This window comes from Agelaius phoeniceus, chromosome 3 (assembly GCF_051311805.1).
Source record: "Agelaius phoeniceus isolate bAgePho1 chromosome 3, bAgePho1.hap1, whole genome shotgun sequence".
Taxonomy (NCBI): domain Eukaryota; kingdom Metazoa; phylum Chordata; class Aves; order Passeriformes; family Icteridae; genus Agelaius; species Agelaius phoeniceus.
In genome coordinates this window covers 956,433-973,987 of record NC_135267.1, presented here as the reverse complement: position 1 = coordinate 973,987, position 17,555 = coordinate 956,433, and the positions used below count along the sequence as shown (strand labels likewise).

The following is a 17,555-nucleotide window of genomic DNA, read 5'->3' as shown; positions in this document are numbered from 1 at the left end:
ATATAATCTGGGAATAGTCCAGTTTAGGAAAATACAAAATACAGGGGGTGATTCGGAACAGACTATTGACATCAACAATCCATGAAATAAAAAGGTACCACAACAGCATCCCATTCTTTATTCTCTGATACTTTAAACTCGCTCACCTTCAAGGGTGAAGCCTCTCTTTCCCAGCAGGCAGCATAGCTCTCTCTTCTTGGTTGAATGGTTTCTTAGCTCTTACATATATGTTTAATGGTCAACACAGCCATCCTTCTTTTGAACCATATCTTGGCCAGTATACATGATTGTTCCTAATTTCCCTTCTGGTCCATTCTACAATGCAGTATTGAATTATTTTGAGCTTGCCCTTATCTCTGGTATTGGGGTCATATTGCTGCCAGGCTAGTTTCTTTCCCAGTGGGTTATCCGGAGGTATACCCATTGGTACCACCTCAATTTCTACTTCTCCCCTTGGGGATTCCCTACTTAGCCATAATCCCATCTTGACAGGCCAATCACAGGCCTTCCCCCAACAGAGCCCACCCCCCCAGTCAGCTAACCACAACCTCTCCCAGCAAGGCCCACCTTCTTAAGAAGGGAAAAGGAAAGGGTGGGCAGGGGGAAGAAAACAAGGAAAGGAGGCAAGAAAAGGAAAGAGATAAAAAAATCTTTATCTCTCTTCCAAAAAGTGAAAAAAACCTCACCAATGATCCAGGGGCCTCCATATCACTGGATTGGTCCCTACCATTCCTCTTCTCCTCAGCTTGATGTTCTGGTTCCATGGCCTTATCCCAGCAGGTATTACAGGGGAGCCGGTACAGCCCGGCATCTGCCCCACTCCTCTCTCAGCGAGTGGTGGCCCCACCCCAGTCCAGGATCAGCAAGTGGCATCTTCGCCCTACTGCCCACTCAGCTCAGCAAGTGGCGGCTCCACCCCACTCCTCACTCAGCAAGTAGTGGCTCCACTTCCAGCTCATCGAGCAGCATTTCTGCCCCACTCCCATTGCGGTGAGTGGCTGCTCCACCCCTATCCCCGCTCAGCAGCTGGCCCACCGTGACCCCAGCCTTGGCTGGCTCAGAAAATCACACACTAGCTGCGCACCAGAGCCAGGCCCCACCCTGGGTGCTGCCTGAGCCACTGCGCTACATGGAGCCCTATATGGGCTCTTACCGCTTGCACAAGCGCGGTTGGATGACTCCCAAGTCCGGTAGCTCTCAACCTGGCCCCCCACGTGTTCTTGAGCCCCCCTAAGTCTGGCAGTTCGCAACCTGGCTCCCCCAGGTGTCCTCAAGCACCCCTGAGCCCGGTAACTCTCACACACACTCCAAGCACACTCTCTGACTTTCACACACATGCAAATACTCACAATTTTTGTCTGCTGTTTGGTCCCCTCCTTCTTTTTCGTTATTTAGTCTTCTGCTCTCCCAGGGGATACCTGCACTCATCAGTGGTCACAGTAGATCTCAACCAAGCTGCCGAAATTGCGGCAGGATGCGCTTCTCTTTTGAAATCTCCTACAGCCACAGAGATGAAGTTTTTATTCCAGATAAGAGACCATTGTGAGAAACAACTGCTTACTTTTAAAATTTCAAAGGTTTATTAAGCCTTAATTAAAAAATTACAACAAAGGATGAATAAGGAAATGGTTTTCAACTCTGGGAGCCCCCGTGACTACCAGCCACATGCTCCTCTTCAAAATGAAATGTTCTCCCTTTTATATCTCGAGCCCCTCCTAGAGCCTTGTCAGTCGACTCCTTCCTTGCTGTCTAGTGGTAGAGATCACTTTCTTCCATCTTGACTGGAGGTCAGGTGTTACTATAGGAACAAGCCAACCGTTCCCAAATGCCCTGACTACCAAGCCATCCCATAATACCACACGGGAGGTGGGATGGCACACATATTACAGTAACATAACTATACATCTACAAAACTTCTCTTAACATACAGATAATGTTCACCCCTTAATTGTGAGAGACAACCATCTCATTACTCATCTATAACAAAAAAAAAATTCAGTGTGACAAGAAGGACTTCCCCCTCCTGAGCCTGTCCTGGTTGTGACGCATGACTGACTTGTTCTTCTGAGATTTTTCAATCAAAATTGGCCAGCACTGATGAACCCCAGCAACTTTCAGACCAGTTTTCCAGGGGCCCTGTGTGACTCGCCCCTGAGAAGCCTGTAGTCTGCTCCCCTCAAGTCCAGGGCTGATGTTTTGCCGGGCACTTTTCCACCTGTCACCAGAGATTTTATATTTGGTGGCTCCGTGGTGGCTGAAGCCAAGACTGCCACCAATGAGCACTGTACTGACGAGACCCTCTGTGCTAACGAGCAGCAGATCACAGAGGGCACCTCTCTGAGTTGGCTCCCAGAGTCTCCAGTCACTTCTGATGGGTCACCAGGATGCCCCAGGCACAGCTGAGGGCAGGGACAAGGTGGATTTTTCCCCTGCACTGGGGTGGGCCCCTGAGGGTGTCCGGAAGCAGCAGCTCCTGGGAAGGGGCCAGAGAGGGGTGAGGGAGGGGCTGTGCTGGCAGCTGGAGCAGAAGCACAGCTCAGAGCCCCTGGGGGGCATGGGGGGAGCGTGTCTGGGGAGTGTGGGGTGCCCATGGAGGGAGTGTGTGAGCGCTGCCTCCGGGTGCTGGGAGCAGCAGGCTGGGCCAGGCAGCCAGCAGGGCAGCCCCGGGCTGGGCAGAGGGTGCAGGATGCAGGCAGGGCTGTTGGACGGGCAGAGGGGCTGGGCCAGGGAGCCAGGATTGCCCCTGGCTGTCTGCACTTGTGGATGGAGGGGTTCTGCTGGGAGGATGTGGACGATGCTGAAGGCAGCACCTTGTCCAGGACAGGTTGTGTGGCTGAGTCACTGTGTGTCTGTGTTTGTGTTTGTGTGTTTCTTTGTCTGTTTTTGTGTGTCTGTGTGTTTCTGTGTCTGTGTTTGTGTCTCTGTGTGTCTGTGCTGTCTCTAGGGTACACACTCACCTTCAGGGTTGATCCTGCAAACAGGAAAGCAACAGGCACATCCAGGGTGCTGGGAAGGAGACCAAGGCTCTGGTGCCATCCCTGACTCCAGCAGCCAGGTGGGAGCACTCCCCAGGGCCACAGCTGCTGCAGAGCCTCTGCCAGGAGCCTGGGGCCCCTGACAACACCTTCACCTTAGGGTGAAGTGATACACAGAATAAATAGATTCCACAGCCTGATGTAGTTGTGAAGTGGGTATGTATTGTCAGTGCCTGGCACAAGCGAGATACCTCTCATGAAAACCAGTGCCCCAAGCTCTGAGCTACCTTGTTATTCACAAAGGTGTTCCATATGCAATACACAACACAACCTTTCCATGCATGTTCACCCCTGGCCCTGCCTGTCCTCGCCACGCATGGTAATTAGATCCACGCCCTTCTGGGCATGCGTTGTTCATGGTGGTGGTCACACAGGGTTCTGTTGGTGGTCTCTGAGTCTGAAGGCCGTGGTCTTCCTCATGACTGACCTGTTGAACTTTTCCCCTTTGCGTGCCCACTGTGGTCCCTTGTTGCTTATCTGAGTACATCTGTAGATTTTGATCAGCTTGGAGACAGAGGAGCTCTTTTAGCTAGTTTTCTTCCATTCCTTGGTCTTCTCCCAGTATTGTTCTTTATCACAAGAAGCTTCAAAAATTTGCATTTTCCTCTGCCCATTGTACCATGGTAGAGGTTACTTAAGTGAAAGGTTAAAATTCTACAAGCTAAAAGTTAAAGGCTTAATTCATACTGCTCACATAAGTGAACTCCCAAGAACTCCATTTCAAGGGAAAGTCTCTTCTTCCTCCACAGCCATGGCTTCACAGGAGGACACACAGGAGGAGGATGCAAAGACACAGCTCCTGGCAGAGGCATTCCAGAAGGAAGGACTGGATGCTGGATACTGGCTGCCCAAAGTGACACAGATCCTGGGAATCGAGTGCAGAGAAGCCCTGCAACATCTGGAATACGAAGACTACCTCAGGCTGGAGTGTGAGGTACAGCACGCCTGGGAGAAAAAGGCACTCCAGAAACTCCTGAAAATAAAAGATGACAAAACGACCATTAAAGAGGTGCAGAAGGAGCACTTGGAGAAGACAAAGCAAAGACAGGAAGAGGCCAAACAAGCTCTGAAGGATCTGACAGAAATGCTCAACAGCCGCAGCCACAGCCAGGATGCTCTGAGGGAGAAAGCAGAGACTCTGTGGCAAGCCATGGAGATTCCCAAAGAGTTCTGGCCACCGCCAGAGAAACCCTTGGCAGATATGCTGGAGAGCATCCAGAAGCAGCTGGAGCGGCAGGAGCAGTCAGCAGGCAGGAGGGAGAACATCCCTGACACGGAGGTGCTGAGGCGGGCGTCAGGGGGACTGGCCCTGCAGGGCATCTACAGAACCAGCAGACCTGAAGATGTGCTGGCAAAGCGAGAGCAGCTCCTCAGGGTTCCTGAGGGATTCCAGCTCGCCGGTCCCGAGCAAGGATCGCTGCTTGAGAGGAAGGAGTTCTCCTCCTCTGCAGCAGAATCCACTTTCACCAAGTCCATGGAGCAGCTGGGGTTCAGCGTGAGCGTTTCTGCCAAATCCTCATTCTGGGGGATTAATCTGGGAGGGAGAGTAGATCACAGCAGCTCCTCGCAGTCACAAGACACCCACCAGTCCCGCTCTGAGCAGAGCTACTTTTGCACCACCAAGTACCAGTACATCCCTCTGGCCTCCTGCTACTTCCAAAGGCATCAGCTTCGCCTCTCGGATGCCGCTCTGCGGGAGCTGCAAGACATGGAGCAGCTTTTGAGCTTCAGTCAGGAAAAAGACAACCTTACCTTGGTGAAGATATGTGAGAGCTTCTTCAGCAGGTTTGGGTCCCACATAAACCAGGGTCCCCTCCACTTTGGGGGGATATTCTGGTGGAAGGCGTCTACAGAAGGATTCCGGGCTGAGCAGCGCGAAGAGGTGAAGCGACAAACGTCTGAAGCACTGAACGGCTTTGTTGGGGCCAGCTGGGGTGGCTTTGGGGCCAGTGTAGAAGGGACCCTGGATGTTTCCAAATCCAGCTCACAGGCTTCTGTCCTGGGGAGAGCCAGAGAGGGTTCTCATACAGCAATTCAGCTCTACGTGGTCAACACAGGGGGCCCAGCAGACACAGCTTCCCTTCCTCAGTGGAAAACGGGGCTCGTGTCTGATAACACAACGTGGTGCGTTATTGACCGTGGCTTTGAGCTGATCCCAGTGTGGGACATTATCCTCTGCAATCACTGTGGGGATTTTAAGTCTGTTGGTCAGATGAGCAAAGCCCTCAGGGCTGGGTACAAAGCGCTGACGAATCAGAGCCTTGGCATGACTTTTGGAGAGGAACTGGGCAGTGCAGTGCAAGAGGCCAGAGATTTCATGGGGACTGTGAAGGCCTGGGAGGTGACAGTGGATGAAGAGAAGCTGTTCATGCTGATGGAGCTAAAAGATGATCTGAGTGCAAAAACCAGGAACCCCAGTGTGTGGATCAACGTGTGCCTGTCAGACAAAGCCCTGCAGGACTTCCTGGTGAACACCGTGCGGAGCTGCCAGGAGTCACCTCCAGAAAACACCACCACTATCAAGGTAATGTTGAGGAGCCTCCTGAATCCTCATATCTACTCTGTCAAGGACTTCCCTGAGGCTTCCTTCATTATGCAATGGGTCTTCCAGACTGAGCACCCGCTTCCCAGATCTCCCAAAGTCTCTGAGCTTCAAGAGCTCATCAAAACACTGCAGCAAATGAAGGAGCACATCCATGCTGTCACCTACGCACCAGGAAGCTCTGCTTCTGACGTTCATGAAGCAAAGATAGAAGCCACCCTGACCAGCAGCCTGGCCATTTATTCCTTACTCCAGTCTCTCCAGGAACAGGCTCAGCAGGACATGGAACTGTTGGTGCTCTTGATTGTGACCAGCACAGGCTACCAGGTGGAAAGCAGCAATTTTCAGCACCTCCTTGGACACCCAGAAATTCAGTACATGGCCAAGGAAATGGAAGCAGCACATGAGGAGTACATGAACCTGAAGGAGCAAGATGCCAACAGAGCTGAGGCATTCCTCCTGCTGACGGGTCTGACTGTGACACCAGAATGTCAAAAGCTGTCCCCTGAGCAGAAAAGGGAGCGTTTAGTTTTCATGGAAGATCACATGAAAGGCTTGTGGTCCCCACGGATAAAGAATCTCCTCCAAAAGCACAGTGGAGGCGAAGAATGGGAGAGGTTGGAACGTGACTTGGACTCCTTGATCAGTGGGTGCTTGGATGACAAATGGGATGAACAGAGGATGCAGAACATACTCAGCGACCTGGAAGACACTTTTCCAACACCTGAGCCCCCCAGTCAGTCCCAGTCCAAGTCAGACAGCAGCAAATCCAAAGAAAGTGAAGCCATTGCAAACCAGGAGTTCCTCCAGTTGCTCAAGCGCCTTGGACTGGAAAGTCACTATCCAAGGAAAATGGGGATGGGAGATTTCCGCACCATCTGCAAGACATCTCTGCAGGATGGCCCGCCCAGCCAGGACAAGGAACTGCCATTGTACTTCTTGCAAAAGCTGTTAACTGTGGATTACCAGGTGAGATACCTGACTTGCTGGGATGACACCAACCCAAAACTTTCAGCCCTACCACAAACCACAATCAAAGACCGCAAACGCTCAGACACCTTTGAACAGTTTTTTAGTGATTTGGAGGAAGCAGCCCATGAACATGCAAGCAGGGACAGCCATGTGCACCCCATGGACCTGCAGATGGCCGTTTTCCATTGTGCTGATGACTTCCTGAGACAGTCCCTGGCAACCAAGCTGGCGTTCTGCCAACTGGCGCTGCCTCTCCTGGTGCCCAACCCGAGCACTTCACGCATCGAGTTCCCGCTCTACACCCTCAGCCAAATCCAAAGGAGCTGGAAAGAGGTGGACAAGTCAGGAAAGCAGGCCCAAGCAAAGAGTTTCAGCAACAAACTCATCTTTCAGGCACAGACACCCATCGTGTCCTTCATCCGCATTGGCAGCTCGGCCTCCTCTTCCAAGTCCCAGCTCCTGAACGCTCTGCTCAGCAAACGCAAACATGACACTTTCTTCCACCGCCACTGCAGAGGCAGCACCAGAGAGCGTTTGCTGATGGAAGGGCTGGTGGAGATCGCCTGGTACTGCCCCGGTGGAAGCCCCAATGACACCTTTGAGCGCTGCGTGGCTTTCTGTAACCTGCGTGGAGACGCCAGGGATCACGGAGCACAGCTGCAGTTCCTGCAGGAGATATCTGCTGTCAACGTGGCTCTCGTGTCCGATTGGGAGCACATGGACAACAGGGCGAAAAAGCTTCTGCAGGGCCTGTGGCAGTCACAAAGGCCTTTGGTTTGTCTTCTCACAGAAAAAGAGAATGTTGCAGCTGGAAAAGACAGCAAAAACATAAAAATAGGGATCAAGAACAGAAACGAAGCAGAACTGATGGATGAGCTGACCAAGACAATAGGGAATCTCCTGGAAGGTTCTAATCCATGTTTCAGCCTGGAGGCCTGCGTGGACAAAGCTCGCCAGCACGGATTTGTAGTGGATGCAGATCAACCCGCGTGTGTGACAGCCAAAGCAAAGGCAAAGGAGCTGGTGGAGCTTCTGAAGAAAGAGAAGCTGTCTGAGATCAAATCCAAACTGCTGCCACTTCAAGGAAAACTGTGGTACCAGTGGTGCCAAAAGGACAAAGAACTCACTCGCTTGCAGGAGAAGAGGAACAAGAGCGTTGAGCATCATCGGAGCCAAATTGAAAATGAGAAGAAAGCAATAAGAAGAAAGCAACTTGAGCACGCTTCCCCTCTCAACCCACTGATGAAATCATTCCTTGGCTTTCTCCAGACCCAGCCAGCAGATACCAAGAAATACTTCCTGCACTGGATGAAGGTCTTTATGCACGAGCTGTCTTGTGGTCGCCTTGAAGAACTGAGGAGGGACTATCACAAGCTATGGTCTAAAATCCTGTCAAGAAAGAAAAACAAGAAAAATCCAAGGCTGAACGATGTGTTGCTGAGTCGCTTGGATGCCCTCTCTGATGAAATCAACGATTCATCCATTGGCCTGGAGCACCTTCTGAGAGAGGTAGGGCAGATTTATGAAGCTCTGGAATTACTGAACTCCAAGAAGGACGATTTTGTCAAACTTCCGGAAATTGCAGTAGAGCTGATGGTTTCAGGGTACCCCGTGGAGCTGATGGATGGGGATGCTTCTTACCTGCCCTTGCGCTGGGTGGGAGCAATCTTTGACAGCTTAATTGAGAGGCTGGGGGACAAACGAGTGTTTGTGCTCTCCGTGCTCGGCATCCAGAGCACAGGCAAGTCCACCCTGCTGAATGCCATGTTTGGTCTGCAGCTCAATGTCAGCGCAGGGAGATGCACTCGTGGAGCCTTCATGCAGCTCATCCCAGTGGGCCAGGAGCTGCAGCAAGACTTGGGCTTTGATTTTGTGCTGGTGGTTGACACAGAGGGACTCCGTGCCATCGAGATGGCCAATAAACAGTCCCTGAACCATGACAACGAGCTGGCCACCTTTGTCATTGGTGTCGGCAACTTGACTGTGATCAATATCTTTGGCGAAAATCCATCAGAAATGCAAGATGTTCTCCAGATCGCTGTGCAGGCTTTCCTGAGGATGAAGAAAGTCAATCTTTCCCCAAGCTGCCTCTTTGTCCACCAAAACGTGGGAGAAGCAACTGCCAAGGAGCAGAACATGGAAGGACAAAGGCGCTTGCAGGAAAAGCTGGATGAAATGACCGTGATAGCTGCTCAGCAGGAATTCTGTGACATCTCCTCCTTCAGCGATGTCATTGGCTTTGATGTGAACACCCACATTCACTACTTTGCTCACCTGTGGGAAGGAAACCCCCCAATGGCACCACCCAACCCCAACTACAGCCAGAACGTCCAGCAACTCAAGAGCAAAATCCTCCAGGCTGCCAAGAAGCAGTCACAGCACAGCATTTTGAGGCTCTCGAGCCTGAAAGATCGTGTTAGTGACCTCTGGAATGCTTTGCTGAATGAAAACTTTGTTTTCAGCTTCAAGAATTCCCTGGAGATTGCTGTGTACAGGAAACTGGAAAGTGCCTTTAGTCAGTGGACCTGGATGCTGAGGAAACACATCTTAGATGTACAAATGAGACTGGACAACAAAATTCGGAATGGGGACTTGCAGAATGTCACCAGAGAATACCTTGAAGGGCTGGTGAAACAGACAAGTGATGCCATTGAGAAAAAAGTGGAAGAGTATTTCAGGGAAGACAAAGACCGTGAGATACTGGTCCAGTGGAAATCAAGCACAGAGCTGAAGCTGAAAGAACTCAAAGAGACTCTTCTTCATGAAACAAAAAAGAAATGTGAGAATCTCATTGAGCTACCGAAGGAGCAGAAGAAACTGGATGCAAGGAAGTTGGAATACGAAGATGAGCTCCTGAAAAGGAGTCGGGAGCTGGCTGTGACTCTGAAGGGGAAGAGCCTCAGTGAGAGAGAACTGAAGGACAACTTTATTCTTGTCTGGAACGAGTGGATTACCGAAGTCTCCCGTGCTGCTCGTCCTCCAGAACGGGTGGATATCGATGCAGAAATCAACGATGTCCTTGTAGAGCACTTTAAGGAGCCAGATGTCCTTGAACGGATCAAGTCATTTTCCAGAGGCAGAGGATTTTCTTTTGATCCAGAGAAACACATCATGAATAAAAAGTATTTAGGCTTTTTCTCAGATCCCAGGAGCCTTTCCAATGCTGATATGATCAACTTTCAGAATATCACAGACAGCATCATAGCATGTGTGATGGCAAACATTGCTAAGAAGGAGGAGGAGAAACACGATTACAGTCGAAATTTTATTCATGAAATATTCAATGAAGTACAGAAAGGTGTCAACTCTGTCCCCAGCAATGGGAAATGTAGTTTTAACAGAGATTACAGCATAGATTTGTCGATCTATCTGTGCACAATGGCAGTGGAAAGGTTTAAAGCCATGCACGAAGCATTCCAAAAGGCAAATGACCTGGTTGTGTACCTGAGCAGCAAGAGAGAAGATTTCTTCCAATGTTTCCAGATTTCCTGCCAAGGAGCCACTTCTGTCACAACATTTGCTGTTTTCCTTTGTGACAAGATTGAACCAGCTCTTTGCCGTGCAGTTTATGAGAGGACAGCTAAAGCCATCGCTGAGGACATGCAGAAATCCCCAGATTTCCAGGGCAGCAGAGCCAATCTGGAAGTTTGCATCCTGAGATACCTGGCAGAACAGGAAAATTTTGAGTATTTCAGGCAGTACCTTATGTCTCCAAAAGAGTTTTGTGAGAGTTACATTGAGACACGAGTTAGGAGTCACTGTTTAGATGGGCCCAGGAGGCTGGGGATGTTTTTAGATTCCTCCCTTGATATTCTCTATCGAAACATCTTGTCAGCTGTTTCTTTATCAACCCAAATTGTCAAAGACAGAAAAGACAGAGAAGACAAAGTCTCTCTCTGGCTGGATGAGTTTTGCAGGGAACTGTCAGAGGTGCTCAACTTGCCCAGAAGTGACCTGAAGGGCATTGAGCACCAGGAGGTCACAGACATTGAGTTCCTGAGCAGTGCCATGGCAGAAGCTCTGGATGACCTGAGGGAAAGGCTCAAGAAAGAATTGGCTGCTGCTGACCTGAGCTCATTTCCAAGGCAGCCTCACAGCATCCTGGTGGAGCATTTTGCAGGGTGCTGGGAGCAGTGTCCCTTTTGTGGCGCTGTCTGCACAAACACAATGCAGAATCATGATGGAGACCATCAGCTGGTCTTCCATCGCCCAGAAGGTTTGAGAGGATGGAGGTGGATTGGGACAGACCATCTCGCCATTGATATTTGTTCCAGCAATGTTGCAAGTGACCGAACATTCAGGATTCGTGGGAATGAAGTTTACCCCTTCAGGAGATACCGGGATGCTGGACCTCCTTTTTCCACTTGGAATATTCTTCCTGATCCATCCATGCAGGCGTACTGGAAGTGGTTTGTGTCTCATTTCAGGACACAGCTGGAAGCTTTGTACGATGGGAAATTTCAAGGCAAAGGAGAAATCCCTGAGGCGTGGTATAGAGTTACCAAGCAGGAAGCACTGTCTGAGCTGGAGAAGCGTTAGGCCACATCCTTGGAGAGTAAGAACCACAACAGCTTTGCAGTTTAGGAGAACTTTGTACCAGGCTCTGCACAAAATGCAGTTACAATGATGATACTCTCAAGTCCAGTAAAGACAAAGGTATCCCAAATTTATGAAATAAGGTGCATTACAGCATCCATTACTCAGCAGCTCCCTTGCTTCATGAAAAAGCCAGAATCTTCTTGCCTGTTTGCCATAAACATTCCCCTCAGCTTTGTCCTAGAGCCAAACCAAACCCATCCTTGGGGCCATCAGCCTTGTGGCCATCCTGAGCCTGAGGGCAGGGACGGGGCAAAGGCAGCACTCAAAGCACCCCTTGGATCAGCTGCTGTGAGACAAGAAGGGACAGTGCCCCAGGGGCAGTTTTCCTGCAGCAAGGAGCTGCCCTGCTGGGAGAAAGGGCTGCAGGGCCTGAGGCCAGCTCCACGCTGGATGCAAGCTGGGCTGCTTGGCTTCTGGGTGTCATCCTTCCCTCCCTCATTGCAGCCTCCTGGATCAGCTGAGGCCGTTCTCCCAGCAGGAGCCGTTGTGCCTGCGGGCTCAGGAAAGCAGTGACACCACTGCCCTGGGGCTCAGGCAGTGCTTTCACTCCCTGTCTCAGGGGTGCTGTGTCTCTGTCCGGGGCAGCCGCTCCTGCTCAGCTGCCTGGGGCTGCTGCCCTTTCCTCCAGGCCTCAGCCCCAGCTGGAGCTGCTCCTGCCCTTGGCCTCTCTGCTGAGCAAAAGCCTTTGGAGTGCCCCATGTGGAGAATCCTGTCTGCCAGCACCTTCCACTGCAGCCCTGGGGCAGGGCTGTGCTGCCCAGGCAGGCTGGTGGCACCAGAGCTGTGCTCTGCAGAAGGTGGCACCCGCTGGCTCTGCCCCAGGGAGCCGTGGGGGCTTTTGCTGTGCAGGTGCTGCAACCCCGCTGGGCCAAGCGAGGGCCAGGCCCTTCTGGAGAGCTGCTGAAGGGCTGCTTCAGCCTCATCCCCTGCAGGCTCTGTGTGAAAAATGCATATTAATGCATATTAATAATGCTTGGCTCTTTGCAAATATTAAAATGAACGTTAGATGTGTTATGTTGGAAAGTTATGTTGTATTAATTTCTTATAAGTAGTGTGGTAAATATAGTTTTTAGGCTATAGCATAACATAAAATAGAAACTATGTGATGAAAGATACTTTTCTAAGTAGCTGAAGGAATGGATAAGAGAATCAAGAAATTCTTCCCATAGAGATAACAGCCACAAGACACCAAAAATCGCAAGAGAAGAATTATTGCCCCCTTATCGGGAAGAACCAGACTTTGAGGGACCAAGACAATTGATTTACAAGATGTAGGGGTGCAGTTGACAATAACCAGAAAAGACTCTTTGCTTGAAAATAATTTTTGCATCATGTATGAGATATATGAATATGCAATAGGCTATTGCTTTTAAGGATTAATCCTTTGTTAGTGAGGTGTGCTTTTGCTTGGCAGAAGGAGGAAAACGTACCCAGACATCTGTAACTCTTTGCTTTTTATTGTCTTCTATTGTCCTACTCTGATTATCCAAATGCTTATTGCTCTAATTTTTTGTTACTATTTTCATAGCTGTTTTATTACTATTAAACTTTTAGATTTTTTAAAACAAGTGATTGGTGTTTTTCACACTCTGCTAATAAAGGAGTTGATTGGGACTGCTCTGTGTCTCCTTTGTGCTCAGGGGAGCCACAGCTGGGGGTGACTCCAGCTCCGTGTGCTGCAGACAGGCAGGGGACACCGGTGTGAAAAATACATATTATATGTATTGGCTTTTCAGACATGTTGAAATGAATACTATATGTGTTATGTTGGAAAGTTATACTATGTTAATCTCTTTTAAGTCGTGCTGTGTTAATCTCTTCTAAGTAGTGTAGTAAATATAGTTTTTAAGCTGTAGCATAATATTAAAATTGAAACTATATAAGATACTTTTTGTAACTAACTCAAAACTTTAAAAAGATAACCAAGAAATTCTTCACATTATCCTAGCTAGATAAAAATAACAATGACACCAAAATCCCAAGAAAATAATTATTACCTCCTTATCAAGAAAAGTCAAACTTCCAAAATCCAAATAAGTGAATTTACAAGATTGGGGGAGGGGGGGGGGGGGGGGGCAAAATAAACAAAAGCACCCTTATTTGAAAAGAATGTTTAAATAATATATAAGATACATGAATATACAATAAACTATTACTTTTAAAGAGTAATCCTTTATTAGCAAAGTGTGCCTTTCAGCAAAATACCAAACATCCAGACACCTGTAATTCTTTACTTTTTAATGTGTCTTACTCTCTTTTATGATTCTGATTTTAATTATCCTAATTTTTACTGTCCCAATTTTAATTACTATTAAACTTTCAAAAATTTAACAGAAGTAAATAGGGTTTTTCACTGTAGGAAAGACAGGCACCCGATGCCCACACCATACGTGACCATCTCCCCTCTTTTCCCCTTGCCTGAGATCCCAATCACCATCTCCCACCACCTCCTCTGGAGGTTCCCGACCCCACTCCAAGCACCCCTGGAGCCCGGGGGAGCCATCGTGGCCCCTCTGCCTCGCCGGGAGCCAGCAGCGCCCCCTGGAGCCGCGGGGGCATCACTGCAGCCGCTCTGCCTCGACCTGAGCCAACAGCGCTCCCTGCTGGTGCTGGGTGTAACTGCACCAAAGGGAAATGACCGGATGGGTGAGAAAAGGCTGGGTTTGGTTGCTGGCTTTTCGTTCCTCTTGTTGCTGTCTATTATCAAAGCCTTACAGAAGGGATGGGACTACTGCCAGGCTAAAAACAATTTATTACTCAGATGAACATCGGCCTCAAAGGCTGTCAGATTTTAAAGGAGTAAACGGTCGGCCGTAGCTCAAAGTAGTCACAAGTTTCTTCAATACAAAGCAATATATTACATTCTAACCCAATGGAAAATTGCCACAATGTTTATTTTGTTTTTCTAACCTTTCACCTTTCCTTAATTCTGCTGCACTGTGGATACTTTTCATCCAATGGGCTGCTATTGCACACACACAGTTATACATCTATTTATAACAGCTAAACTCTTAGCTTACTCTATACAATGACATTACTACACTATAAAACCCGTCACCATCTTACCCAATGCAGTTTCTCACTTACTTAAGGCATATTCTTACTTACAACTACAGAAACATAACTTTATAATTTTTCTGCTTAATGTCTGTGTACTTTTATTTTTACATCAATCCAAGCTTCTTCCAAGGCTGCAAATCAAATCCTTCAGTGTCTGTGGTAGTTTCTATCTTTCCATTTCTTACAGCTGTTGTTGCTTGTTATATCTATGTCTATATCTATGGCTTTATCTATGGCTATCTATATCTTTCCTAGTAAAGAGCATGTATTCCTTTCCCCCATATCTTTGCCTAGAAGCCCAGTAATTTCAAAATTATAATAATTTGGAGGGAGGGGTTCATCTTTCCATTCCAGGAATGTTCTCACCTTCCTTGGCACATATATAGGACAAGATAGGACACTCTATCTTTCCACCTTCAAGACAACACTCTCCTGTAGCTCAGGCTGAATAAAATCTTTCAGGCTTTTTTTTCCCTGATAACCCCATGACACCTTTAGGTACTACACCACCATCCTCCTGCTGTACTGGATGATGGTGCTGTGAGAAATAAATCAACACACAATACTCCATCCCATTTTCCTTCCCAGTAACCAAACAACATTAATTATAACAAGGTGTTATATATGAAAGTACCATTCTTTGGGTTTTTTTCTTCATTGTCTAATGCATAAATTGGCTACCAATGCTTACAGTATTCAACCAATTGTTTTCCTGCCAAGGAATCTCCACCCACCCCTTTCCCCAGGGTTTCAATATACAGCCCAAAGGGAAGTTCTTCAGAATTCTCCCTTCAGCGGATTGACCCGATCCCATGATACAAAACTACAACAATATAAAATTTACCACTCTCACACTCCAGAGCTTGAAACAAGGCACCTGTGTAAGCTCCCTACCCAACAGCCAGCACAGCTTTCAGCACCTTGGGAGGGAGATGACTACAACTCATAATGTACCTTCCCTTTACCCTTCCTTTTAATCCAATCCTGTGAGGATTTTCCACCATGATTTTGGACAAGTGCACCCTTAATCCCGTTTAGTAACACTGTAAAATCCCAGGGGCCTTGCCCTGATCTCACCAGATCCAGAGAATGGAGGATCTCCCCAAAAAAGTCTTCGGTGAGTGCTGGAGTCCTTTCAATCCTGTGAGACCACAGAGTGTCAGAAGCACTGTCCCATCTGATTCACCAGGAACTGTCACCAAAATAAACCCTCTAAGCATTAAGAAGCAGCATCGCTTTATTGCAGCAATGGGTGCAGGGGGATAACCCTACCTAAAGTGCCTGCCTGGCTCAGGGGCTCATTAACCTGAAATATCCATACTCATTACACAGGTGGTTACAGAAGATTCCAGGATCTTCCTTATACGTTTGGGTTTTTTTTTATTTTGCCTTGGTGCCTTCTTGGGGGTCCTTGGGGTTCCTTGGTGATGTTCCATATATGGTGGTTTTTTCCCAGGTTATGTAAAGCTGCCAAAGGTGTTTCTGATCCAAATGGCTTGGGGTGGCTTGACTTGTTCCAGAGCTCTCAGCATTCCACCACTGTTACATAACTTTCCATTGGCCCTGACTTCTGCATAAGTGATACACAATAAGGCTGGACATCAGGAGGAAATTCTTCCTGGAAAGGGTGGTCAGGCCTTAGAAGGGGTTGCCCAGGGAGGTTTGGAGTGAGTGTCCATCCCTGGAGGTGTCCTAGGAAGGACCAGTGCTCTGGGCTGGTGACAAGGTGTGCATTGGTCATGGGTTGGATTTGGTCTCGGAGATCTTTTCCAGCCTAAATAATTCTGTAATTCTGTGATCCTGTATATGCAGTGTGATTTCACTCAAGTTAATCTACTCCATGGCCTTCCTGGGCACCAGCATCAGGGTGACGAGTCTGTACTTCCCTGGATCCTCCTTTCAGCCCTTCTTGTAGATGGGTGTTGCACTGCCCCACCTCCGGTTTTCTGGGACCTCACTGGTGAGCCAGGATGGGAAATAAATGATGGAGTGTGGCTTGGGGAGCCTTTCCATCAGCTCCCTCAGCTCCCTGGGATGAATTTGATCCAGCCCTGTAGATTTTTAAGCATCTCAGCAGGTCACCAATTGCCTCCTCCTGGATTACAGGGGATCTGATCTGCTCCCCTTCCCTGGCTGCCTGCTCAGGGACCTGTTTGCCCCCACGATTTTCGGTCTTCATAATAAGGACTGAGGCAAAAAAAGGCATTAACTACTTCACCCTTTTTCTCCTCTTTGGTGACAATGATCCCCTCTACATCCTAAAAAAGGATGGAAATTTTCCTTGGCTCTCCTTTAGTTGTTGATATATTTATTAAAATGCTTTTTGTTACTGTGAAAAACCCTAATCACTTGGTTTAAAATTGTAAAAGTTTAACAGAAATAAAATGGGTACAAAAATAGTAATAAAAATTAGACCAATAAGAATTTGGACAATCAGAGTTAGGACAATAAAGGACAATAAAAAGCAAATATGGACATCTGGATGCTTCCTGGGCAATTAAGCCCCAAAAGCACACACGTTAACAAAGGATTAACCCTTAAAAGCAATAACCTGTTGCATATTCATACATCTCATACATGATGCATAAATTCTTTTCAAACAAAGGGTGTTCCTTCACCTTTGTTTGTTTCCTTCAACTTCTCCGCCTTAATCCTGTTGGTGCCTCAAAAATGAGAAGGAGGTGGAAGAGAGTTTGTCTTTTCTGATAAAGAGGCAATAATTATTTTCTTGGGGATTTAGGTGTTTTGTTGCTGTTATCTCTGTGCAAAGAATTCCTTTATTATCTCATAGCTAGTTCAAAAAAAATCTCACAATGTCTAATTTCTGTTTTAACATTATGTTATAACCTAAAACAATATTTACCACACTACTTAAAAATGGTTAATACAGTAACACTAAGTAATACAACATAACAACTGCAAAGAGCCAACCATATAATATGCACTTTTCACAGTACCTTTCTCAGCAGTGCCCAGGCTGAGCTTTCACCTTTTCAATTTTCTCTCTGCATGACCTAACGAGATCCTTGCACTCTTCCCAAGCTCCCCATCGCTTCTTCTGAAAGAGTTCTCCTGAGTTCCAAGCTCCATGTTCAGCCAGGCTGGTCTCCTCCTCCCCCTCTGGCTCCTCTTTTGATGGGCAGCTCCTGTGCCTTGAAGTTTTCCTTCTTAAAGCACATGCAGCCCTCCGGAACCCCTCTGAAGCGTCACACTTCAACAAGTCCCTGAGGGTGACCTGTGTTTTCGGGGTCCGGAACACACTTGTTAAAAGCAGCTAAGAAAGAAACGTGAAGGACGAGTCCTTGTTTGGAGATCCAAGGGCTGTCGACCACTTCAAAGAGGGTCCA

At 48.0% G+C, this 17,555-nt stretch overlaps 1 protein-coding gene and 1 long non-coding RNA gene across 2 annotated transcripts in view; one reads left to right on the top strand and one right to left on the bottom strand.

Moving 5' to 3' along the window:
• Window positions 1–13,114, top strand: part of LOC129133288 (interferon-induced very large GTPase 1-like) — a 26,996-nt gene extending 13,882 nt beyond the window's left edge. The window contains exon 2 of the mRNA XM_054652998.2: window positions 3,785–13,114. Within this exon, the coding sequence (XP_054508973.2) occupies window positions 3,787–11,088 (7,302 nt within the window). The 5' untranslated portion in view covers window positions 3,785–3,786 and the 3' untranslated portion in view covers window positions 11,089–13,114. The remainder of the gene's footprint in view (window positions 1–3,784) is intronic.
• LOC143693766 (uncharacterized) lies at window positions 1,558–17,555 on the bottom strand. The gene is made up of 2 exons (XR_013181708.1): window positions 17,198–17,555; window positions 1,558–10,212 (listed from the first exon to the last, which is right to left on the bottom strand). It is a non-coding gene; the product is annotated as an uncharacterized LOC143693766 (long non-coding RNA).